Genomic DNA, 24,433 nt, shown 5'->3' on the forward strand with positions numbered 1-24,433 from the left:
CAATTTCTTGGTCCGGTGGCTTTGCGAATTAGTCACTTTTACCATTTACAGACCGCAGAAATCGTTATTTGTTCAGAGACCGCCAAGATGTTGACACAGGTCGTAACACTTCTAACGCTATCAACATTGGCAACAGGTAAAACTTATCCTCACGCTAAACATATTCATAATTTTTTTTTTTTTTAGGAGAGCTTGACCAATGCAATATTGACGCACAAACATGCGAAAATGTCCCCCATAACGCTTATACCAAAATTCTAAACGAAAACGCCACAGATGTCGAAAAACCAGGTAATTGTAAAATAGGCGCCGCTTTTTCAAATTTTTGTTGCGTCACGTTGGTCACGCCCCTACGGCGTAGACGTACAACCACAGTACGGCTACCAACATAACTCACAGTGCCATATAAAAGACGAAGGTGGTGGGTTAAGTTTTTGCTCTTGTAAATACAAATTGACGTAATTTTAAAAAAATTCGACTGCAAGACGTACTATAAAAAAAATGTTTCCTTACGTAACGCTGGCTTTACTGTTTGCTTTAATTTCGGGTGCTATTAGTGAAACAAATAACGGTAAGTTGAACATAACCCAATTTTTTTATAAACAAATCTGGAACGAAGGGTAAATGTAACAGTACATTTTTTTATTCCGCATTTCTTTTTGGCTTAATTAAGTGGTGCCGTTCGTGGCAGTTCGATCAGGTCACGTACGCATCAAATCTTATTTGTTTACATTATGTCATCGACCTATTTCCGGGATAATTACTGAAGAATACGCGGAAATGTGATAAAGTTGCGAAGAAGCGATAAAAATAATCGCATTTTGGGAATGAGGCCGATTTTGTTGCTGGGCAAGAGATTTCCGGAGGCTTTGTGAAAAAAACTGTGTGTTCGTAGTCGGCCGGGTTAAATTATTTAACAGATGTGCTCGGTATGTTGCTTAAATAGATCGTTTTAATGGGGAATTGAATTGTATCATTCTTATTATTATTCCTACGTGGTAGTAGTCGTTGTGGTTTTTTTTCTTAATTTACCGAAAATGATTAATAGGGTTCGCAATCGACGGTTCCGAAGTATTGAACGTCGTTAAAATCGAATCGCAGTTGGCTGAATTTCAGCAATTGCCTTGTTGGCAAGGTTTAGAATTTGAGATGACTTATGTTTCATTGCCATCTGTTTGTCGCCTATTGGCGGTTTATTAGATACTTAATATTAGTTATATTTCGTTAGTAACAATGATTTAATTTAAGGAACTATGACAGTAGAATCTTTTTAATGAATGCTTTTTTAACGTTTACTCTATCGTTCCTTCTCACTTCCTTCACAATTTTTCTTTCTTCATTCTTTCTTGTCCTATAGCTGAATATTTTTGTTACAAGTTGAACCCTTTCTCGAGTCTACAATAAAACCGCCGCCACTTCTTCTTTTCCAGATATTCTAGTCTTCACCGTCGCCAGCCACCCCACCGACGGTCTCAGCCGCTACCTCCACTCGGCCCAAACCTACCACATCTCCCCCACCCTCCTCGGCTTCGGCCAAGAGTGGAAAGGCGGCCATGACATTAGGAACCACCCCGGCGGCGGCTGGAAAGTCAACCTTCTCAAAGAAGCTCTCGAGCCTCACCGCCATGACAAAACCAAAATCGTCCTTTTCACGGACGCCTACGACGTCATCTTCTTAGACAAACTCGACGCCATCCTGAACAAATTCAAATCCTTCGACGCTCGCGTGCTCTTCGGTTCCGAAAGCGCGTGTTGGCCTGATGTGGAGCTCGCCCGCCAATATCCGGAAGTCACCGAAGGCAATAGGTTCCTCAACTCGGGCTTGTACGTCGGTTACGCGCCCGATCTCTGGGAAGTTCTGTCCTACGACGTCATTCAAGACGAAGACGACGACCAACTCTTCTTCACTAAAGCGTACCTGGACGAGGCGCTGCGGAAGAAAGTCGGGTTCAAGTTAGACCACAAGAGCGCGCTGTTCCAGAACTTAAATGGGGCAATCAGTAAGTAGGGAGGGGAGAGAGGTGGGGGTAATGCAGGAGTTTGGTTGTAGATGAGGTGGAGGTGTTTGAGGTGAAGGGGAAGGAGGGGCCCGAGGAGTACAAGATTAGGAATGTGATGTACCACACGGAGCCGTTGATTTTGCATGGGAATGGGCCGTCGAAGGTTGCGTTGACCCAAATGGGCAATTATTTGGCGAATTCGTGGAACTCGGTGGAGGGGTGCGTTAGTTGTAAGGAGGGACATATAGATTTGGAGAAGAAGAGGGCCGGGGAGATGCCGAGGGTGTTCCTTGCCGTTTTTATCGAGCAGAATACTCCATTCTTGGAAGAGCAGTTGCAGAAGATTCACGCCCAGGAGTACCCGAAGAAACGCATCGATCTTTTCGTTCACAATACGGTAAAAACCTGGTGTCTTTTTGATGAAGGTTTCACTCTTAAGGTTTCTAGATGAAGTACCACTCGACTTTGGTGAAGGAGTTTCTTGAGAAGCACGGTTCGGAGTATCACTCCGTCAAGGATATTACGCCCGAGGACGGTACCACCGAGTGGGCTGCTAGGGACTTGTCTCTGTAAGTCGGTACTACCTGGGGGTAAAGACAGACTTTGCATTTTCGGTTTTTAAGGGACCAGTGCTTGTCCAAGAACTGCGATTTTTACTTTTCCGTGGACTCCGTCGCCCATTTGGACAACCCTCACACAATGCGTCTACTGATCGAACAAAATAGGACCGTCGTGGCCCCCCTGTTGGTTCGTCCGGGCAAAGCCTGGAGCAACTTCTGGGGCGCCTTGACCAAGGATGGGTTCTACGCCCGCTCCAACGACTACATGGACATAGTACACAACGAGAAGAGGTTAGCACTTTATTTATCACACAATCAATCAAATACAATACTGAAATCGGTCTTGAAAGACCGACGGTCAATAGAATACATGTTGTCTGCCGTACACTCGTAAATCCCGGCGTCCATTTGGGTCGCCGGGTCTATTTCGAGCTTGCTCTTGATCCCGTCCTCTCCCATAGTCCACTCGTGTATCTACGATCTAAAGTGAGAGGAGAATTTCGGACGGAAGTACTTACGTTGAGGTACAGATGGGTGAAGATCTCGCTGCCATCTTTGTACCACGTGATGTGGGGCCGCGGTCTGCCCTTGGCCACGCACACGAACGCGATTTTGTGCCCCAACACGTACTCGTAATCGAAGTGCGACGCTAGCGTAATTTTAGCTCCCTACAACGCAACGTTAGCCACGGTCATACCAGCCGTCGTACTCACGTTATTGTTATTGTAGTACTGGTCTGACTCCGGGTCCCTATATTTCCCCGTGATCGGTAGCCCCAGTTGCACCTACAAACAACAAGTTAAGTTGGATGCGGTTTTCACCCCCTCCGGTGGTACCTTCGACTTGGTCCTCGACCTCGCGCGCCCCCGGCGGCCCTGCACATCCCCCACTAGCCCCGCGAGCACCAGAACCACGACACAGAGAACAGCAGCCCTCATTTCGACGAACCGTTCTCTATCAAATCTGCGAACGTTATAGAAAAATTCATTAGTCCCCCTCGGTGCACAGATTGCCCGTAATTCGTCTCAATTGTCGGATTGCACCGAATTAGTTTTAGCATAGCGCGATAATGAAACAAATGGAAATCTTCCACAAACTACATCCTTTATTCGACTTAAAAATCTACATTCAGTAAGCGATCATAACGTAGTCGGTGCGGAAACCTCGAGTGTCGATTGCGTACTTGTTGTTGGCCTGGCACTCGTAGTAGCCGGCGTCCTTCTGGGTGGTTGGGTCGATCTCCATCTTGCTCTTGACGGTGTCGTTGCCGAGGGGCCACTCGTGCACCTGCGCCACAAAATTACCACGGGAAATGCTTAAAAGAGTCTCGAACCTGAAAGAACTTGTGCGCGTAGAGTTCGATGCCGTCCTTGAACCAGGTGATCTCGGGCCGGGGGTAGCCCTGGGCCATGCAGAAGAAGGTAATCTTGCGGCCGAGCATGTACTCCAGCTCGAAGTGGCTGGCTTTGACGATCTTCGCACCCTGGAAGGAGGACGCTGGAGAGTGTTCGAGAGGGTAACACGCGAAATCGTACAAGTGGTGAGTGTGCTTGAAAGAAGAGGTTTTAAGAGAAATCTGTTTTTTTTGGCTTCGACGAGCACTTTATTTAGAATTTGTTTTTAACAATCAAAGAATCAAGTTTCTGAAAAACAGTCAAACACTTTTAATTTGAAAATACAGAAAATCAAGTTGTTGAGAAGAACGTAAAGATCATGGAAAATCCCAAGAAATTAATAGATTTTAAATTGAGACGGAAGAATTAGCCCTCGGAAAACGTGGAGAGACGAGAACGATAAAAGTCTTGAAAAACAAACGGTTAAAAAATAAGAAAGTAGAGGAACCACAGGATTCGATGAATTTTTGAATCTGTATTTTGTGTACGATCCTTCTTTACAGTTACAATTAGATGCACTGTCGATGTGTCGTGCGCTTCGCTCGCCGGCCTAATTGTGTGTCATCTGTCAAAGTAATAGTTTTCGTGCCGCTAGTGTGATAACATTTTTGCGGGCCGCGCTGTACGATTTCGCGTGTGCATGCTCTTACCCTTACATCTTTGTTCTCGTAGTAGCTGGCCGAGGCCGGGTTCCTGTGCTGAATCACCGGTGGTACCCGATTGTTGAAGTATCGCCCTCTTCCCCTCCCGTGCTTCCCTAATAATCAGTTTATAATCAAGTACCGTCCAGTACTCTCCATTCTATGGTGGTACCTCCTCGTCCGCCGCCTCGTGCCGCCCAGCATGACGTTAGTACGCACAGACAGATCACGATGACCAGTTTTTGCATCTCGGATGCACGCTCGGTTATAAAAATCTGCACTTGTTGATAACGATCAAAATCGCATCCATGGGGTACGTAATTGGACCATTATTTACTTACCGAACGGGGACGCGCGCTAATCATGTTGTTTTCTTTGCGTGTTCCAGAGGGTTATGGAATGTACCGTTCATTGGGAATAGTTACGTCATTAACGCGACGCTTCTCAAGAAATACGACAGGTCAAAGTTGAACTATGCCAAGGACAACCTGGACGCGGACATGGCGTTCTGCGCCAACTTGAGGGACCTGGATGTGTTCTTGTACGTGTCGAACCGGGTCGATTTCGGCCACTTGGTTAATCCAGAGACGTACGACGTGACGAGGACTGAGCCGGAGATGTACCAGATTTTCGACAACGAAAGAGATTGGGAGGACAGGTTCATACACGAGGAGTACCCTGAGAGCTTTAACCCAGACAAGAAGAACGCGCAGGTAACGTCGTCGTCACCAATTACATAAACATAACAAAGATTGTTTTCAGCCATGTCCCGACGTGTACTGGTTCCCGATCGTCAGCCCCCGCTTCTGCACCAGCCTGATCAACATGATGGAGGCTTTCGGGAAGTGGTCGGACGGCAGCAACCAAGACACGCGCCTCGAAGGCGGCTACGAGGCCGTCCCCACGCGCGACATCCACATGAACCAAGTGGGCTGGGAGAGCCACTGGTTGGAATTCCTCAGGAAGTACGTCCGGCCTTTACAGGAGCACGTTTTCCTGGGGTACTTCCACGACCCACCGAGATCCTTGATGAACTTCGTCGTGAGGTACAAGCCAGGAGAGCAGCCGTCGCTGAGACCCCACCATGACAGCTCCACTTATACTATCAACATAGCGCTGAATCGGAGAGGAGAGGATTATGAAGGCGGCGGCTGCAGGTTCATTAGGTACAACTGCAGCGTCGTGGACACCAAACCAGGGTGGTTGTTGATGCACCCAGGCAGGTTGACGCACTACCACGAAGGGTTGGTGGTCACCAAGGGCATTAGATATATCATGATTGCGTTCGTCGACCCGTAGAAAGCTTCTAGATGAGATTGTGCACTACTTGCTATTTTTTTTATAGATCTGATAATAGATTTGCGTTTAATTTACTGCCGTTGTACATAACTTTTGTAATGGATGTTTATTAATTTAATAAAAACGTGTATTTTCGCAAAAGGGGGGTGTTTTGTTGTGGCTGAGGGACAGAGGGATATTACTTTTATGTTTGGTTGTATAAAAATTGGTTTTGTAATTTTTATATCACAAAAACGTGGTTTTAAAAACTATTCTTATTCATTTATGAAAAAAATTAAGAAATAAGGTTGAATTTTGGAAAAAAAAATATATGGCGTTTGGTGTGTATAGGCAACCAACAATACACCTACGCAATCGTGTCTCCGTCTCTCTTTACATCGTCTTCCCTCATCCTCGTCTGTTTTCATTTTAGGAAGTGACATCGCCGGTCAGTTGTTCGCAGCTTTTGTGAGCGTAACGTCCTGCGAAAATTAACACTCATCTCCAAAAATACAAATTCAAACGTAAAAAAAAACAATGTGAGAAATAACGCATCCGTCGCCCCCACGTTTTCCTAGGAATGCAAAAAAATTTCGACTCCCAAAAAATAAAGGTGAGTTTATCTAACCAACAAATCCGGTGGGTCGTACGCACCGTTTACCTTATCAATAAATAAACTACTCACAGAAATCAAACAAGCAGCTGTCACTCGTGATGACACTTGACACATGTCAACCGGCATGTCACACGTGTGTCAAGAATCATCGCGTGCTCGACCCATGATTAATGCAGGTAACATTAATCCAATTACATTTCTACATACGCTGGTATCAGATTGAAAATGGGACAGACTTGGCGTGTTGATGGACTGATTCTGGTGTTCTTTGCAGGTGTAGCGCTTAGCTGAAGATGGCCAACTTTTTTTTGTGCCTGTTCATATTTAGGATAGTTCTGCCGATCATTCTTGGGGCATGTAAGTACTTTGCTTTTTTTATTTTGCGAAAGTAATCGGTGAGGTGATGTCAGAAGAGCCGTAATATAATTAAGTTTGACCTCGTTTATAGCGATTATGATAGTGGGAACTTGTGTGTAAATAAATTGCAGTGGTGGCGCCGGGGTTGGGGGTCAGGGGAAAATTATGCATCAGAAGGGGAGGAGAAAAAACTACACACAAAATGATGTTATTTTATTTTTATTTTGTATAAAAAGAAAGCAAATATAAGTAATGCTAATTGAGTACAGTTCACATGCGTCCTGTAGATATGCGTTGTCATTTGATGTTTCCACACAGCAAGAACCTTAATTCTCCACTATTCTTGTTCATATTAATGTTTGCGGTTCTACAGGTGTCAGAATAAACCGCCTGGGACGCCCCTGGAGTCCCATGATTCACCCCTCTTGACACATCTTGCACAGCAGTGATAATGCACCATGACATCATCTCTATTTTCTCAATCTACTAATTTGCACCTCCTCAGAATATTCCTCTGACATTCTCCACCATTAAGCGTGCGGCGACCTTTTAAAAATACTCTCTACTCTCCGATTGTGTCTAGTCCATGCGACCTCTTACGCCACGCGTTCCGCTTTAAAAATTCATTATCTAGATCCATTTTACTTATCACTGTGAAGAAGTGCCGTTCCTAACCGCACCCTGTAAAACGCAACGGGTAATGGGTTCCGTAATGGGGACACCCAAGGGTCGATTAATTGCAGTGTAACGACATTTTCGCGGAAACGGCTAATGGACAACGATGGCCATTTTTTTTTCAATCGATTATAATGAGGATGGCGTCACCGATTAACAATTCCACTCATTCCAGGTGTTTTCGTATCGTAAAACTTGATTCTTCTCAAATACGAGCCGCGAGTGATTTATCAATGAAAGACGAAAGAGGCGAGCCATTCAGTTCTCGTTAAAGTACATTGCATAGATGTAACGTGAGATAATTCACTAAATAAAAATACGCAGTAATGAGAGCTTTTTAATGTAAATAGAGCTTAAAATAGCTTTATTATTCGGGAATTGTGGAGGATCGAATTTATACTTTTGTTTCGGCGGGGATTGATGTTTTTGTTTTATGGTGGTTTGGTTGGATGTCCTGAGATGCGGGAGGTTGATTTGATGGTACACAAAATTAGCAGTAAACTTTATAAAGAAGAAAACGGGTGCAATAAAATTTTACGTTATTAAAACACCTCTGCGTTCGTGTTTGACCCACTTTATTGGTCGTTAATAATGCAACTGAAAACTGATAGGCGTTTCCATCCACATCACGTCTAATTAAATTTGATGTTTAAATTCGAAATTTTATGTTTGTTACGTCCTGTTTAGTGCGCTAGAACGTGTAATCATTATAACTTGACGATTATGCGAACGTTTTGTCTCAACTTCTTTTTTATATTAATTTGTCTTTCTTTTCTGGATTTCATATAATTTAAATTGTAGCGTTTCTTATTGCGACTCGGGTGGTGTTCTCTATGGTCTGGCGAGTCGGTGACGCAGTGGCGGCTGTCTCCGCTGTAACGGTTAGAATTGATTTTGTCCCGACAACCCGTCGTTGTATTTTTGTGGTGATTTTGATTCGGTGACGACGTTCCTTGTTTTTGCTTCCCTCATGCAAATCAAACAAGTATTGTAATAGGGTCCATTTAACTTAACCGCTTACAAATTCGTTTATTCCCCATTGACAACTTCGTCTTCCGAAATGATAAAGTTTTTATATTGTAAAGTGTCATTACATATTAATAAAAATGATCGAATCATAACTATGATTTCATTCAAAACTACGATAAGTGTTCTTCTTGACCTCTTGATTGTTTGCTCCTTGCTGCATCCAGCCATAACAAATTAAAATATTTTTTAGACACAGATCTAACAAAATCCAATGTTTTCAGCCCGTAGTTAGTTATCTCTGTTTATATTAAACAATGTTCTAATAATTACCAGAAAATATATTTTTTTACGCAATAATCAAACCAACAAATTTCGTCATTTCCGAATCGGCGTCCAAAATATTTTCAGACCGGACAAGATAGTTCCAAGGCTTTTCCAACCTGGTGAAAATATAAAACACCGCATGCATTTATTTTCGATATCACTGCATACATCGTCGCAGAACCTGATAGTCAAACAATGACGCAAATATTTGCCTTCGTTCTGATAATGCTTACTGCTCCCCAATATGCACATAACACACCTAAAACTTTCAACGAAAGCACACAGAACGAGGCAAAAATATAAATTACACGGTAGTTCCAGTCGGATATCCGTACCGGTTTATCCAAACGAGGGATTTTTTGCACCACGTGATAACAATCATTACCATATCATGCTCATGCTGCAAGGACATCTCTTTTCAGAGAAAATGTGTTAGGGTTATTGGTGGACTCGGATACAGAGAAGATTGTCGACAATTGTTTAAAAAAATATGGTATTATTACAGTTCCGTGTGAATTTATATTGCAATGTCTTTTATTTGTTCATTTGCTCACTATAGTTTGGAATGTTACAACGCCATACCTACTGTAATGAAAAAAGCTAATCTTAATCAATTTAAAGTTGTATTAAGAAAATACTGATCCAAAATGTTTATTATTTTATGACGTGTGTAAATATTTTGTATGGTAACACAAATATATCTATTACTATTACCATATTATCAAAGTAATTTCGACCTTGATGTGGTAACGCTGTGGTCATATTTAGTGCGGCGCCTTTTATTTTAATGTTTTTCACATTCCTTAACCCCGTTCGTTCGACCAAAAAGATCTGCAATTTGCATTCAGGAATTTTTGACGATGACATCATCGACTTTCCGAGGCAGTGAATGTTTATAGCCAGAAAAAAAGTTTATAATGTATCATTTTTATCGAGTAGTAGGTACTTGGATAGACCAAAAAACATGAGTTCGTTGAAGTATCCCACTTAATAAAATTCCATTGTTCGATGTAATTGCATTCGCGTGCGTCCCAAAAACCGAAATTTTCAGCGTCGTGTTTTGTAGTTTCAGGATCCATGCATATCATTACTAAAAATACTTGTTTCAATCTGCATTTTTCTACACTGCATAAAAATACCATCGGCTTTCTCGATTTCGAGAGCTCATCGTGACTCAGCAGGCCATATGTGCGTTTTTGATATAATCAATTAATAAATTGATAACGATAACGTTTATGATTTGCCATTTTCGTTTTTGGTGGTTTTCTTCTGCGAAATGAAAGTTTCTACTTGGCGCAGTTTATTTATGATATTATAGCTATGTTTGCGTTACGGCGGACTTGAAACGACCATAGTTTCAACATTTCATCACGATTTACGACAACTCCCACTTATTGATCCGGCAGTGTCTTTTTATCTTAGTTTATTAATATTGCAGAGATGAGGAATTATATTAATAGGCGTCGAAATGTTCTTCCAGTTTCATCGTTCGTCGAACTGGTGGAAAATACGGAACATTTAAATTTTTTAGCTACTTTTCTATATAGCTACAAGTTTCGTTTTTATAGCGCAGTAAACTTGTTCATTATAGTTAAGCAGTGGAAAAAGCGACTCATTTTATCCATAAACTGTGGAAAATATCGATAGTATGTAGATAATTCACATTTATGGTGATGGAAGTTGTTAGTTAACTGACACATAACAGTTTGAAAAATGTTTGATTATAGTTAGATATTATGTCGCTCCACATGCCACTAAGTGTAGCAGCTCCGACTCAGTGGCGTGAGGTTGATGAGATGCCAGTAAAAAATTAAAAATCTTAAAACTGAAAAATTGAAGAATCGCGACACTTGTATTAGTCATTAAGCTAAAACTGGCGCTTTAGCTTTACTAACTTCACGAAGTAAATTGTTTACGGTTGCAAGTAATATAAAAGTGCTAATAAAATTTCAAAAGAAATGTTTAAAGGTGCTGCGATTTTTCACAAGTCTCGATTGCTGTCTGTACGTATCTGTGAGTCATGTCATGTCCAATAAACTGTAACAGACATGCAAATCTGATCTTCATAAATCGTTCAACAGTTCGACGATGTCTGCCAATTTTCGGTTAAATGTTCCAGTATCAGCCCACAACCACAATAGTAATTTATCGCACGAATGAAGTTTTTCACTTCGTGTGTCGCCTCTCCTGGGAACGTTTGTTTAATTTTGTGTCGTGCAAACAAAGTTATAAATAATTTTTCCTCTGCTGTTTCGTTCGTAATGAGAAAATCACGCCCATAAAAGTATGATACACTTTACGACGGCCGAGCCAGCTCGAACCGAACCCTCCGAGCTAAAAAAAATGTTTTTTTCCGGCTACTTACATCATAGTTAAAGTAACCAGAGAAGTAAGGTTTAAAAAACAACATTTAAAAAACCATCCGTTCCCAAAACGCCCGTAACTGCATCAATCGACTGCTTGATGTTTATTGCATCGCTCCGTATGTTCTCTCCTCAAATAAAAGTCAGTTTTAGTGCATTAAGACGCCCACCTCTCCGTTCCCGTGTTTATGTTAATTTTAGCGAAACGCCGCTAAACAATAAGTCGGAAATTTTGGCAGACGTTCCAATCCGCGCCCTAATTATCCGTGCTCGTGTGACCGACTTTCGGGGTGGCATTTCGACATTTTACCACGAAACAAGAGACCGTAGCGAGGGCGGGGTGGGTCCGTGCATATAATTTTTTTTCAACAAAAACCGCCCACTACGCAAGCCTCAAGGCGAAAATGTCAGGAGATACGACAATTGTCGTATTCCGGGAGGCACCAGGACGGTCGCGTTGTCGCCGAAATTAATATCGGGGTTGGACCCTCTAAATAAACGTCCACACCCTCCACATCGATAAAAGGTTATTGGCAGTTCTTACTATGTCACGAGGCGATCTCGCGGTCCCATGAATGGGACCGGCCGGGAATTGATCGACCTTGGCGCGGAGAGGGAACGATCCGGGGCTCGGGATGGCGGGGCCGAAAATAACCGACCAGTGAAGTTTTTCTCGAAGGCGCCACCGAGTTATCGCACGCTCGACGCCGGATTGATAAAAATATGACAACAATAATAACAATGATGTAATTTAATCATCCAAAGACAAAATCCAAAAAGCGTACATACCCAATATATCAGATTACATTTAAAAATAATGGTTAATAAAAAAACATCGGTCGAAGGTTAGTTTGACAGAAATTCCCTTGCCTTTATTATTTTCTGAAATCATTCCATAATCATTCAAACCATTTTGACATTTAATAAAGCCAACAGGGTGTCATAAAACTCCATAACCTTCTAAGAATGTATCAGAATTTTTCTTAAATTGCACTACAAAATGTGATTTTAAGTTTATGTTGGCAACACTAACGCAGTTCTTGGTCGATTTGACAGTTTCGGTCAAATACCTATCAAATACAGGTAGTGCCAACATCATTATTTAAAAAATATGTAAATTTCTTAAACTATCGGAAGTTTAATTTACACCCCCTTTTTGTCTTTGCAGGCATCGTGTTCCGCCCGTCCGGCCTCTCCGCCATCTACTTCCTCTTCCTCCTTATTCTCCCCTGCGTCCCCATCCCCACCGTGAGCTCCATGGTCGGCTCCACCGGCCTTTACCTCAAGTTCCTAATCGCTACGTCCATCCTCACGTTCATCGCTCAGTTAGCTTTCCAAATCGTCCTCCTGTCGATGCCCCCCTACGGCCACATCTTCTCGAAATGCGAGTTCCTGGAGATCGTCCTGCGCCACGTGGGCCTGGTGCGGCTCGACGACATGGATGCCCTCGTCGTGATCACATGGATCTCGCCCGAGATCGTCATGGTGGTGACGTCGGTGGGCACCTACGTCATCTGCCATAAACTCCTCCAGAAGCGCTCGATCGAGGTGGTGGAGAACCGCGAGGATCTCCCCCAGAAGGCCAAAGCCAATCGGAAGCAGTTCGCTCTGTTCGTCGCCATGGGCAAGTACGCCACGTTGATTGCGCTGTGCGTGGCGGCGGTGCTGCGACCTTCGGTCCTCGGCGGGTTGTACTTCCTGGTGTTCCTGTCGGCCGCGACGTGGTGGGCGTGCTGCAAGGAGCTCGGAAAGGCGTTCGCGGTGGTCATGCGCTGTCTGATGGTGGTGGTGGTGGCGCACATGGGGACGTTGTACTCGTACCAGTTCCAGTGGCCGCAGGAGAATTTGGATTTCAACGGCACCTATGCGAGGTACTTCGGGCTGACGCCGATCTTCTCGGTGAACTGCACGGGGGATCCGAGGACCTTCATCCTGGAGGACGCGGAATGGGCGACGTACGTCAACCCCATAGCTCTCTTCGTGCTGTACTATGTGCTGGCGCTGGAGTCCAAGTTCTTGTTGAAGCCTCAGGTAATGCGCGATAACGGTTGGGTACTAACTCTGGGTGGGTCTTGAGGGGCGGTTGTCGACTAACCTGTGCACTATTCCAGTCGCAAAAGAAGCAAGGAGCCTTCTTGCGTCTCGACGGGAGCTTGACGAAACCGTTGAGCAGACAAATGTCGCAGAGGCTTTCTAACAGGCAACTAATGCGCAGAGCGACGACGAGAACCAAGTGGCAGAGTGCTACTCGCAAAGTCCGAGTAAGCCGTGCCACCACTACTAACTTTTTGTTCTGGCCGATGTGTTTTCTTTAATTTTATTATTTATTACTAATTTTTTCATTTTTGCTTTCTTCCGTTCTTTTTTTTTAGAATACGAGCGGCCGCAATTCCATATCCGAGAACACCCCCGTACGTATTTTCTTTTTTATTATTATTATTATCATCATTATTATTATGATTTTATAACCCCGCTTTGCTTCTTGTTGTGTTTGTCTTAACATTGCTCCGCCACGTGTCGTTTCGGTGAAACTCACTCTTTTTTTCCGTTAGTTGATCGGAGGGGTAAGTCCGTCCCGTCGATACGGTTCCGGGAAAAAATCCGGCTCACTATACCAGGATTCGTCGGGAAGCGTGACCGTGACGGGCGACAATCCGGACGACATCCCCATGGACCGACTCGGTAAGGGTAAGATCTCTTACACCAGTCACACCCTCCTCTTCCTTCGTGGCAAGATAATACTCTAGACACTTTTTGCCAAGGTACTACAGAAGAGGAATACAAGCCCACGCTCCTCGAAAATGTCATGTTCGCCATGGAGTCGGTGCTCCAAGTCATCATCAAATCCTCGTACATCGCCACCAACATCATAATGATGGTAAGGACTCGACTTCATCTAACCTAACTCGTACTGACTGCCGCTTGCAGGCCTGGAGCATCACCTACATCAGCTGGATGACGTTCGTCCTCCTCCTCTGGGCTAACCTCCTGTGGCTGATCCCCAACCAACGCAAATCCATGCTGCGCTCCAGTCCCTTTCTCGTGGCGTACGCGTGGTTCCTCCTCGTCGTCGCCTACATCTACTCCATGGATCTGTTCGAGACCGAGCTCCCGACCGTCATCAACGGCGTCAACATGACGGAAGTCGGCTTCACGCGAGTCGATGACCTCCCGTGTAACCCCCTTCTAGTCAAGTGCCTGTTCACGGGAATGTTCTGGATCACACTGAGGCAGTTCGTGAGGGAAACCATGAACGAGAGGCAGAGTCACGCCCTCGCCGATATGGCGGCCCCATTAGAAGTGACCGTGAGTGCGGCCACGGGCGGCGACAGCGACCTGGAGCCGGGCACTCGCTTCATGGATAAGATGGGAGTCCACATACGCAAGATCCTCACCAAGTTCTGGATCTGGGTGGTGGCCATCACACTCTTCGCCGTGGCCATCACCGGGGAACGCATGACCGCCTTCAGGATCATCTACATGGCGCTATTCCTCTTCTTCATACTCACGTTCCAGATGTCGTTTAGAGTGTGGAGGAAGATGATGTTCGGGTTCTGGCTGACGGTGATCGTTTACTCGATGGCGATTTTAGTCATGGTGTACACTTACCAGTTCACGGATTTCAATTACTACTGGAGGGATTACCTGCACGTGCCTCTGCAGCGGTGAGTATGACGAAACCTCCGACGGAGTGTTGCTTGATGTGGTGTCTAGGCAACTGGACATCGGTTTAGAGCAGTTCGGACCCACCCAGCTTTTCGTACGTCTGGTCACCCCCACCTTCTTCGTCATAATCACGGTGATCCAGCTGCACTACTTCCACAAGGACTTCATGGACATGTCCGACACCAAGAACGCTACCATGAGCGGAGCCGACCTCGATCAGAGCTCGTTGCAAGGAGGCGCCGACAAGGACGACACCACGTCCACCATCAAGGACGTCACCGACACAGATACGTCAAGTGGGTGGCAACAGTTCACCCACCACGTGCACCGCTACATCAATCTCGCCTTTCTTTTCCTGGAGCTGCACATGCCCAAGTTCGTCATCTTCTTTCTCATGCTGGTGTGCATCTACGACAAGTCCGCTCTCTACCTCTTCCTGGTGTTCCTTATAGTGCTCGCGTGCGCCTTCGGTCGCCCCATGCAGACGTTCGCCATCTACACAAGCTCGATCTTCGTCAGTTTGATGCTGTTGGCGCGGATGATCTACCAGACGGATTACATCGACCCGAAAAATTGGAACGTGACGTGCGAGGTAAGAGTCGGAGAGTGGCGATTCGCGCTGAGAGCCTCTTCGACAGGTACACAACTCCACCGAGGTGGTCCACAATGCGGTTTGGCTGGGCTTCAGGAAAACAGCGAAGGACGTGAGTTTGCCACATCTGGTCAAATGGAATATCATGTACATCCTGGTGGTGAGCATTTGGGCGGTGGTGCTGGTGCGACAGTTCAACTTTCGGGTTTCCAAAGGCAAGCCGACGACGAGGGCGTTCTTCATGTTCCCGAAAATCACGGTGCGCGAAGCCGACAAGAACATAAAAACCTGCATCAAATATCTGTTGAATTACGGGTTCTACAAGTTTGGGGTCGAGGTAAGAGCGTTGAGGTGCTGGTTGTCGATTCGATTCTTTGTTTTGTAGATTTGTCTGATGGCAACCGTGGCTGTCATCGGGTTCCGGATGGATTTGTACTCCATCATCTACAGCGTGTGGTTGTGTGTGATGTTCGTGTGTAAGAGGGAGACGCTGGCGAAAATCTGGAGCATCTACATGACGTTCATTGCTCTCCTTCTTCCCATCCAGTACGTGATGGCGGTGGGTTTGCCGCCGACCCTCTGCATCCGTAAGTACTCCGACGAGTTTGTGATTTCAATGAAGATTAATAATAATTATAATAACTTGACCAGTGTTCCCGTGGGACGTGAACTACTGGGATTCGGACGGCGAGCGCCAAGCCGAGATCTACCGGAGGCTGCAAGAGTGGGCTTACTTACTAGACACCGAGTACCCCCCCGCCTCCAAGAAACTCATTTGCGACTTCATCCTCCTCCTCATCGTGTCGCGGCAAGCCGTAGTCTTCAGGATCGAAAAGCGCTGGGCGGGACGTTCGTACCCAGGCGGTTCCAACGATAGTATTATCCACCACGTTGAAGAACCCGGCTTTGTCAACCCCGTCCCGGACTACATCTCCAGCATCAAGTCGTACCTCGACATCGTCAAAAAGGGACTCTTCAACAGCTTCCTCTGGATTACGCTGGCCATAGTTTTCCTCGCTGGTACCAACCGGGTTAATCTCTTTTCGATCGGCTACCTCATCGGCGCCTTCGTCTTCCTCTGGCAAGGCACCGATCTCTATTTGCGCCCCATCCCCAAAATCATCAAAGTTTGGGATCTCTTCCTCGGCTACAACGTGTTCGTCATCCTCATCAAAGTATCTCTTCAGATCGTCGGATGCATCTTCATCCAGGATATCCCGACGTACGCCTGCTGGGTGATACAACTCTTCGGAATCGGGTGCGTGAAGAAGTTCGGCGACTTGACCGTCCAAGCGGGCCTCGCCAGCGAGAACGAGTGCAAAGTCCCGCGAGAGTTCGTCGGCTTAGTTTGGGACGGGTTGTGCTTCGGTTTCATGCTCACCCAGAGGCGCATCTTCCAGAGTTACAACTTCTTCCACCTCATCAACGAGACCAAAGCCGCCACCATCCTGGCGTCGCGCGGCGCCGATCTCATCGAGAATTTACGCCTGAAGCGCATGGTGGAGCAAGAGGAGCAAGAACGCCGAGTCCTCGAGAAAATCAAAACCAAGATGGAGAAGATCAAGGCGAATCAGCAGAAGATGCAAGGGGCGGCGTACAAAGACACCGACAACCACTACGTGGGTAAGAAATTGTTTTTTGAGTAGCGGCGCGGCGGCGGAGGTCGAATGTGATGTCCGTCGCTGCCGCCCCAGCGCCGTTCCCTCGATAATTGAGCGTCTGCAGCGCCGCCGCTGGCCCACTCTTCGTCCGTCTCGTCGTGCGGCTCGGCGACGTCCGAGCACACCTCCCCCGGAGGTTACCACACCCCCATCGACGACGAGGAGCACGCTCCTCTCACCCCCCGCAGTTCCCTCCTTCAGCAGCAAGCACCCTCTCCTTACAGCGCCGTCATGACGGTGTCCCTCGAGGGCTACCTCGAGCCCCAGCGCATGTCCTTCAGCTCCCCGCCTAATTCCGAACTCAATCCGCGTCCTCACTCCCCCGACGATAGCTTCCCGGTGTTCTCGCCGCCGCCTTACGACGCGGCGCCGCCGTACGCCGAGGCCGTGAGCGAGCCGCCGCCGCCGGCCCAGAGGCAAACGAGCATCGGGCCGCCGTGGATGCAGGGGAGTTTCGTGACGCCTCGGCAGAGCATTATCTCGTACTCGTCCAGGTCGCCGCTGAGTCATCACGAATGTAGGAATTATTGATGTTGAGGCACGAGGCAGTACATAGCTTCAGAGTTTTCGTTTCGGATATAGTGTACATCAATAATTTCACTTGTTTTATATATTAAGTGCACGGTTTCGATGTACAAACGTTTTATGGATGTTTTTGATTTTGTAGATACGATATTTAAGGGTAGGCCTAAGCGCAGAAGAAGCGAGCCGAAGTCGTACAAACAGGGTAATTTGGTTTTTTTTTTGGGGGGGGGTGTTTGCGTAACTCATCACTGTACAGTCGGGTTTTGGTTTACATGGTGTGGTTCGTAGGTTTTTGGCATGAGCGTATTTGAGTTTCGACACAACTTTTTTGGCTTTAGTGTGTGCGTTGTGTTTAACTTGGTGTTCTGAAGAGTGTGGGGTTTGAGTGTGCCATCGTAGGAGAACTCATTGTTATGGCCTGTTGTACATACACCTCTTACGAGTTGTTAACACGTAGTGTCGCTGCTTGTGGGTTGTTGGTCCATCGTGAAAGGGCTTCCGCTACTAATTTTCGACTAATCGTCCATTCTTCTTCCTCTAGCCGTTCGTTCCGGTGACTACTACATGTTCGATGATTTAGATGATGATGAGTTAGATTTCATGGATATTCCGAAGGAAGAGGAGGACGACGAGCCCAAGCCGCAAGGGCAGACGGTCGGTGAGGTAAGACACTTTTTCACCAGGTGCACCCGGTCGAGGGAGACTAACCCCGTGCATGACTCTATTAACATTTATAGCTGTTAGCTACCGCGATGAAGACCGACATCAGTACTAGCGTGGGAAAGTCGAGCACGGACATTCACAGACGTGGGAGCATGCCGTTGCCGACGAGGCAGAAGTCGATTATATCGACCAGATCGCAGATGTCTGCACCGTATTCAGAACCGCCCATAGTGAGTTGCTAATCACTGCTAACGAACTCACCTAGTTGCTGTGACAACCGCTTGGCTTACATTTTTGTACATGCAGACAACCGGAGACGCGACTGGAGACTCACGCTTGACGCTTGTGTTTCTCCCATTTTTATTCCGACGACTTACACCCGCTCTTTCTAGATCGAAGAGCACCGGACCGTGAAGATCGTCGAAGAACCTAAGAAGGGCGACGAACCGCAGCCGGGCACCAGTAAAGACGACGACGAGGACGACATGAGCGAACCGGCGGAGAAAGGTAGCGAATTTTAGTTGTTTTGCCATCGCTGACGAGCTTCTCCGTAGCCTACACCCTGAAGGACCGAATCCACCTGGCGTTGCTCTTCATATGGGCGTTCATCCAGAGTACGATGGTCAGCCTTACGAACTTTCTCAACCGCTACTCGCGCGACTACAGATACGTGCTGAGAGTACTCGCGCAAGAGAAGAAATACTTGAAGGTACTCTTTCTTCTCCATAAGAATGTGTTTTTACAATTTTTACGTTACGCGGTTTCAGGAAAACACCAACTACCAAGTGGGGCTTCGCGTCGGCAACAGCCAGGTGTGGCAGCCGTCCGGCTCGTACGGCAGCCTCCTCAAGCAGTCCTTGTAAGTGTCCTCCGCGTTCGATTTTTTGCGTCGAGTTTTTGGCTAGCGTTAGATTAGTGTGTAGCTAGTAGTGTTTTTTCCTTGCTGCGTAGCGAGGATTCGGCGATCCCGACGCCCTATGCCGGAACGCTCAGTCCCTCCGATTCCTATAGACTCGTTTCGGACAGGTCTGTTTTTCCGAACCCTCCTCACTTTCTACTAATCACGAACCGCCACTAACCGTTTTTTCCCTCCCGAATCTCTCAGGGCCTCGCCGGAACATCCGCCGGCCCAGCGAGACAAGTCCCTCAGCGAAGAAAGTGACATGAAGACGTTAGCGCTGCCGTACGCCTCCGAAATGGAAAGGTATTTGTTTTCAAATGACGGGTATATTTTTTCATGATGTACAATAAACGAATGACAGTAGTGTAGAAGGCTGTATGTTATTGGCTGTAGGCGCAAGGCGAGTGTTCTCACGGTCCCCGAAATCCGCATCCTGGCCCCGAGCTTGGAACGTGGATTAGACTCGCCTTTCCCACCACCAAGGTAAAACACGCACGGTGTTGTGCGCTTGGTGCATGGCCTCGCCCCTCTAGCTTTTTTTTTCGACTCTTCTACACCTTACGCTTCGTTCGTGACTATTATCGATGTTGCGTCGGTGTGTCCGACCTGTCGCGAACGAACCTCACAAAGACGATGTTTCTAGCGCGGACGAGTCACACATGTACGACGAGTACGAGGGGACCGAGTTGTCGTCGTACGACCAGCCGCCCTTCATCAGGCTGGTCCTCGCCGTATGGTACATCATCATGAGTAGGTCGGAGAACGTGTGCTACTTCATCATCTTCCTCAACCAAATCAAGTCGGCAACGTTCTTGTCACTGCCGCTACCGCTGATGGTGTTCCTGTGGGGGACCCTCACCATCCCGCGGCCCGACAAGACCTTCTGGGTCACCATCATCGCGTACACCGAGGTACCCCATTCTAGATCTCTCTAGTTTTTCAAAGTCCCTAAAATTTTAAATAGGGATTTCGGAGTTTTTTATCTGTCAGTAGTATGACATAATTATCCCGAGATTTGCTTCGAGTTTAATACTTCATTTTCATTTGAATCAAGTAGTTTAATTATGTCAGTGTCAATCATTTCAATAGAAAGTGCAAAAAATTGTCGTACTATAATAAAAAATTGTAATAAAAATGTGAAAAAATTTTACAATTTCGTACGGACTGCAGCTGAGAACACTAGCAACAATGTGTATGTTTCTGATCTGACTTTATCTTCTGACAAATTTCCTAACCTTACATTGAAAACAACATAATCTAATAAAAAAAAGAAGGAATTTTTGTTATATTCTTATGATAATACACTATTTCTAGATCATAGTCCTCATCAAGTGCATGTTCCAATTCGACATCATCCCGTGGAACCAGAGCCAAGCCATCACCAACAACCCCTTCTACCCGCCGCGCATCATCGGCATAGAAAGGCACCCCACCTACGCCGTCTGGGACCTCCTCCTCCTCCTCGTCGTGTTCTTCCATAGGTTTATGTTGAAGTCCATGGGTCTGTGGAAGACGTCCGTGACCCCCGCCGCCCTCCTCTCCGAAGGCGAGTACAAGATCGGTCCCCGCGGCACGTTAGAGCCCGTGGAGAGCCTCGCGGGCACAATCAGCCGGAAAAGGTAACAGTCGCACACTTCCTTTCTCCACACCTCTAACCCCCTTTCTAGAAACACAAAATATAAGCACGAATCCCGAATTCTTCCCGCTACTAACCGAGGCCGTTTGAATATCGGCCTATTACGTTCCTGCTTCCGTAAGAAGGAGGCAAGGTACCTGCACTAACGTTCGCCAGCGACTTTCGACCTTTGCGAATCTAATGTCGATTTGCAGCGATAACGGCAGCGCCGGCTCGAAGAGCTCGATAGCGACGAGCAGGGCGAGCGACCTCCAGCGGCTGGTGGACGAGACGGAGGAGCAGGAAGGGAGAGAGCAAAAGTACGACGGGAAGCAGCGGTTGCAGAGGAGCGACATGGAGAACAAACTGGTGACGATCCACTGTGAGACCGTGCCGGTGTTAGAGCACCTGCCGCAGAGTCTGAAGATGGCGTTAGTAGTCGGGGGTTGGGAGATACGAGGTAATGATCGGTGTGTTTCAGGTTGCTAAAGTACGGGGAGAATATCAAGATGTTCTTCAAGCAGCTGCGGGATCCGACGTCGAGGGTGGCCGCCGACGTCTACTCCTACATGTTTCTGTGCGATTTCTACAACTTTTTTGTGATTTTGTTAGGGTATAGCTCGTTCGGGACGCAGCAGGGGGACGGCGGGGTGTCTTCGTACCTGGAGGACGACAGGGTGCCGGTGCTGTTCCTCTTGATGCTCATACTCCAGTTTACTTTGATCATCGTCGACAGGGGGATCTTCCTGCGGAAGAATATTCTGGCGAAGATCATCTTCCAGTTTATCCAGGTGTTTGTTTTACACATATGGTTGTTCGTTTTGTTCCCGATCATCACGGAGAGGTGATTAGTTGGTCGTGGTGGTTACTGTCTCTTCACCGTCTTTTCGTAGGGGTTTCAACTCAGTTCTGGCACCTCAGATGTACTACATGGTCAAGTGTTTCTACTTGCTGTTGTCCGCCTACCAGATTCGATGTGGCTATCCGACTCGGATCTTGGGGAACTTCTTGTGCAAAGGCTACAACTACCTCAACATGTTCCTTTTCAAGGCGTTCATGGCGGTACCTTTCCTCTTCGAGCTGCGTACGGTGATGGATTGGATGTGGACCGACACCTCGATGACGGTCTTCGACTGGATCAAGATGGAAGACATCTTCGCGCACATCTTCCAGATCAAAGTAAGCACGGTGACATACATCCCTCACTCCCACACACTAATTCATTTTTCGATCTCTAGGGGGTTAGTCTTAAGACATCTTCTAAGCAGGTCATTGCATGATTTTGTGTTTTGAATTTGTGGTTTTTGCTTAAATCGTGCCCCTTCTGACTCTCTCTCACCACTACCACTCTTTTCCAGTGTACGCGCCACGTGGAGGACGAGTACCCGCAACCACGAGGCGAGAGAAAACCCCCCATCATCAAGTATCTCATGGGCGGAGCTATCCTAGCCCTCATCATCGCCATCATCTGGTTCCCTCTGGTCTTCTTCTCCCTAGGTAACGCCGTCGGGCACCCCAATCCCCCGTACGACGTCACCTTGGAAATCCGAATCGGACCCTACGAACCGGTGTACACGATGTCAGCCCAGAGCAACTCCATCGAACAGTAACTCCACCAATCTCACAACTTTCTCCTCTCAACCGATTTGTTTAGGTTTACCGAGAGTAACCTGCACAAACTCCAACAAATCTACCTCCAGCAGAAGACGTCCGCGACCTTCATCTCCAACTACGAGGGTCCGGACATCGCGGCCGTGGTCATCAGCTCGAATTCAGCCAATATTTGGAGTATCTCGCCGCCGGACCGCGAGCGAATGCTCAACGAAGTAAACTCCACCGACCCCCTCAAGATCCGGCTGGAGTACAAAGTGTCCCACCGTACCAGTAAACCGGAGGACTCAGGGGTCATCCCCGATAACGTCGAGATCACGATCCCGGCGCTCGTCGACGGAAAACCCAACGTGATGCGCCAGAACCTCCTGCAGATGTTGCAGGGGAATAAAAACGCGCCGCCGATGGTGCTGGAAAACATCCTCCCCAAGTTCCTTAAGGTCACCAACAGAGGGACCGCCAAGGCGGTCTCGCAACTGATGTTCGTCGACAAGGCCGACTCAGGTTGAATTTCGTTCTTCGCCTGTGCGTTAACTGATCTTTTCGTGTTTAGAGAGCGCCAGTCCGGTCGGAAGAGCCTTCCGCAACATCAGCCTCATGTTACACAGCACCAACGAAGGCGACGCCAAGGAGTGGTGGATCATCAAAGAAGCCTGCAACGACTTCAACGGGAAGAAGTTCTTGAAGAAGATCCCCTACGCCGACCCCGAGTGCGACTTCATCATCTTGTACACGTTCAACGACAAGATATTCCCGAGCACCCTCAGCATCCTGACCGGAGGAGGGTAAGTGCGAGTAGCGCTCGACTCGAGCTGTTGTGCTTCGGTAAATTTGCTCATTCTTCGCCCGATTGCAGCATAATCGGCCTCTATTCAACTCTAGTTTTCGTGGCTTTCCGCTTCTTCCGCGGCTTTTTCGCCGAACAGTGCTTTAAGATCATGTTCGAGGATATGCCGAACATCGATCGCGTGCTCCAACTGTGCCTGGACATCTACCTCGTCCGGGAGGCCGGCGAATTCGTCCTCGAGGAGGACCTCTTCGCCAAGCTGGTCTTCTTGTTCCGGTCGCCCGAGACGATGATCAAGTGGACGCGACCGAAAGAGGAGCTCGCGGACGACGAGGACCCCGAAGGGGACTCGTAATGTCTCTCTCAGGAACCGTAGCTTGTAGACTATGGCTTCGCTTTAGTTCTTTGGTTTCGGCGAGGAACGGGTCGATGACCGACCCGTTGCTCGTCGGAGGAGGCCTCCGTCTCTATAGACTGACCCACAATTTCGAATTCTTACCCGCCCGTGATCTAGGATTTTTGGTTTGTACGCTCTTTACTTCATCGGATTGTTCCGGCTGGTGCGAATGGTGATCGTCGGGAACATCACTCATGCGATTTGGCTGCGCAGTTTGCCGAACGTTAACAGGATTTATTCGTTGATCAATGATATTTATATCGTGAGGGCGTTCAAGGAGTACGACCTCGAGGAGGAGCTCTTTGCGAAGTTGATCTTCCTGTTTAGGTCGAGAGAGTTGTTGATCAAGTACACGAGAATGTTCGGCAACCCGTACAGCCCTGAATTTATTTATTTTAAAGAGAAACACTCGAACTGAGCATAGTTAAGGTTTTTAAGTTACGAGAGTCTATCTTCCATTTTAAGGTTAAGTCAACCAAGTGCTTTTAGATCATATCACGATCGTCTTTTGTAAATTTGTGCAGATGTAAAGCGTTGTTTAACTTAAAGATAGGTTTATTGTTATTTATTGTGATTACGATGTGTAGGGGGCGGGGTGGGGGGTTCCTGGCCCCCGCCGCCCCGCGCTCGTAGCTGTATATTGTTTGGATGTTTTATATTTTAAAACTTTTTATAATATATTGTGCACTGTTGTATTTAATTTTTACAATAAACGATGTCAAAAGTAAGGTTTAACACATGTATTTCTTAAAAAAAAAATCAGTAAGTATAAAAAACAACTGAAGTCGGATTTATGGGTTCTAGGTTTATCGTCATGGTTGACGTCATATTTAAAACA

The 24,433-nt window shown here is 46.9% G+C and overlaps 4 protein-coding genes across 16 annotated transcripts; 2 read left to right on the plus strand and 2 right to left on the minus strand.

Moving 5' to 3' along the window:
- The first annotated feature begins 35 nt into the window (after nt 1-35).
- Nucleotides 36-6,035, plus strand: LOC135144076 (procollagen-lysine,2-oxoglutarate 5-dioxygenase). Of its 2 annotated transcripts, XM_064076061.1 has the most exons (8): nt 36-136; nt 187-291; nt 1,431-2,000; nt 2,051-2,397; nt 2,448-2,569; nt 2,624-2,851; nt 4,984-5,308; nt 5,358-6,035. In XM_064076061.1, exons 1-8 carry the CDS (start codon nt 88-90, stop codon nt 5,892-5,894), a joined length of 2,283 nt encoding a protein of 760 aa, XP_063932131.1. In that variant the 5' UTR covers nt 36-87; the 3' UTR covers nt 5,895-6,035. The 2 variants fall into 2 exon arrangements, with proteins under 2 accessions (XP_063932131.1, XP_063932132.1); XM_064076062.1 differs by lacking the exons at nt 36-136; nt 187-291 and adding an exon at nt 383-571.
- On the minus strand, nt 2,847-3,602 carry LOC135144085 (immunoglobulin domain-containing protein oig-4). Its single transcript, XM_064076082.1, has 4 exons — nt 3,397-3,602; nt 3,274-3,345; nt 3,079-3,228; nt 2,847-3,034 (listed from the first exon to the last, which is right to left on the minus strand). Exons 1-4 carry the CDS (start codon nt 3,496-3,498, stop codon nt 2,876-2,878), a joined length of 483 nt encoding a protein of 160 aa, XP_063932152.1. The 5' UTR covers nt 3,499-3,602; the 3' UTR covers nt 2,847-2,875.
- LOC135144084 (immunoglobulin domain-containing protein oig-4-like) lies at nt 3,646-6,615 on the minus strand. Of its 4 annotated transcripts, XM_064076078.1 has the most exons (4): nt 4,768-4,988; nt 4,611-4,711; nt 3,894-4,043; nt 3,646-3,847 (listed from the first exon to the last, which is right to left on the minus strand). In XM_064076078.1, the coding sequence occupies exons 1-4, from the start codon at nt 4,841-4,843 to the stop codon at nt 3,689-3,691; spliced, it is 486 nt and encodes a 161-aa protein (XP_063932148.1). In that variant the 5' UTR covers nt 4,844-4,988; the 3' UTR covers nt 3,646-3,688. The 4 variants fall into 4 exon arrangements, with proteins under 4 accessions (XP_063932148.1, XP_063932149.1, XP_063932151.1 ...); XM_064076079.1 differs by lacking the exons at nt 4,611-4,711; nt 4,768-4,988 and adding an exon at nt 6,559-6,615 and having other exon boundaries at nt 3,894-4,109; XM_064076081.1 differs by lacking the exons at nt 4,611-4,711; nt 4,768-4,988 and adding an exon at nt 6,245-6,336.
- A 148-nt stretch (nt 6,616-6,763) lies between these two features.
- Nucleotides 6,764-24,323, plus strand: Piezo (piezo). 9 transcript variants are annotated; one of them, XM_064076046.1, is made up of 27 exons: nt 6,764-6,846; nt 12,346-13,208; nt 13,289-13,438; nt 13,730-13,865; nt 13,925-14,055; nt 14,106-14,842; nt 14,892-15,435; nt 15,482-15,772; nt 15,821-16,022; nt 16,087-17,058; nt 17,764-17,823; nt 18,163-18,284; nt 18,359-18,514; nt 18,677-18,791; nt 18,839-18,993; nt 19,052-19,143; nt 19,390-19,488; nt 19,829-20,096; nt 20,500-20,804; nt 20,853-20,954; nt 21,016-21,231; nt 21,282-21,644; nt 21,694-21,979; nt 22,159-22,406; nt 22,455-22,915; nt 22,965-23,196; nt 23,268-24,323. In XM_064076046.1, exons 1-27 carry the CDS (start codon nt 6,783-6,785, stop codon nt 23,551-23,553), a joined length of 7,656 nt encoding a protein of 2,551 aa, XP_063932116.1. In that variant the 5' UTR covers nt 6,764-6,782; the 3' UTR covers nt 23,554-24,323. The 9 variants fall into 9 exon arrangements, with proteins under 9 accessions (XP_063932116.1, XP_063932117.1, XP_063932118.1 ...); XM_064076047.1 differs by having other exon boundaries at nt 13,940-14,055; XM_064076048.1 differs by having other exon boundaries at nt 13,730-13,859; nt 13,940-14,055.
- Nucleotides 24,324-24,433: the final 110 nt, after the last annotated feature.

This window comes from Zophobas morio, unplaced genomic scaffold (assembly GCF_036711695.1).
Source record: "Zophobas morio isolate AGI-343-1 ecotype UQ-CSIRO unplaced genomic scaffold, CSIRO_AGI_Zmor_V1 ptg000081l, whole genome shotgun sequence".
NCBI lineage: Eukaryota > Metazoa > Arthropoda > Insecta > Coleoptera > Tenebrionidae > Zophobas > Zophobas morio.

Excerpts from the sequence above, each read along its gene's own strand:
- LOC135144076 (XM_064076061.1), top strand. The coding sequence starts at position 88 with ATGTTGACACAGGTCGTAACACTTCTAACGCTATCAACATTGGCAACA. Across the intron at positions 292-1,430 it reads CACAGATGTCGAAAAACCAG|ATATTCTAGTCTTCACCGTC; the intron begins GTAATTGTAAAA and ends CTTCTTTTCCAG. Across the intron at positions 2,001-2,050 it reads GAACTTAAATGGGGCAATCA|ATGAGGTGGAGGTGTTTGAG; the intron begins GTAAGTAGGGAG and ends GTTTGGTTGTAG.
- LOC135144085 (XM_064076082.1), bottom strand. The coding sequence starts at position 3,498 with ATGAGGGCTGCTGTTCTCTGTGTCGTGGTTCTGGTGCTCGCGGGGCTA. Across the intron at positions 3,346-3,396 it reads GGTCGAGGACCAAGTCGAAG|GTGCAACTGGGGCTACCGAT; the intron begins GTACCACCGGAG and ends TGTTGTTTGTAG. Across the intron at positions 3,229-3,273 it reads AGTACTACAATAACAATAAC|GGAGCTAAAATTACGCTAGC; the intron begins GTGAGTACGACG and ends GTTGCGTTGTAG.
- LOC135144084 (XM_064076078.1), bottom strand. The coding sequence starts at position 4,843 with ATGCAAAAACTGGTCATCGTGATCTGTCTGTGCGTACTAACGTCATGC. Across the intron at positions 4,712-4,767 it reads ACGAGGCGGCGGACGAGGAG|GGAAGCACGGGAGGGGAAGA; the intron begins GTACCACCATAG and ends ACTGATTATTAG. Across the intron at positions 3,848-3,893 it reads ACGCGCACAAGTTCTTTCAG|GTGCACGAGTGGCCCCTCGG; the intron begins GTTCGAGACTCT and ends TTTGTGGCGCAG.
- Piezo (XM_064076046.1), top strand. The coding sequence starts at position 6,783 with ATGGCCAACTTTTTTTTGTGCCTGTTCATATTTAGGATAGTTCTGCCG. Across the intron at positions 13,439-13,729 it reads GTGCTACTCGCAAAGTCCGA|TTGATCGGAGGGGTAAGTCC; the intron begins GTAAGCCGTGCC and ends TTTTTCCGTTAG. Across the intron at positions 20,805-20,852 it reads GGCACAATCAGCCGGAAAAG|AAACACAAAATATAAGCACG; the intron begins GTAACAGTCGCA and ends CCCCCTTTCTAG.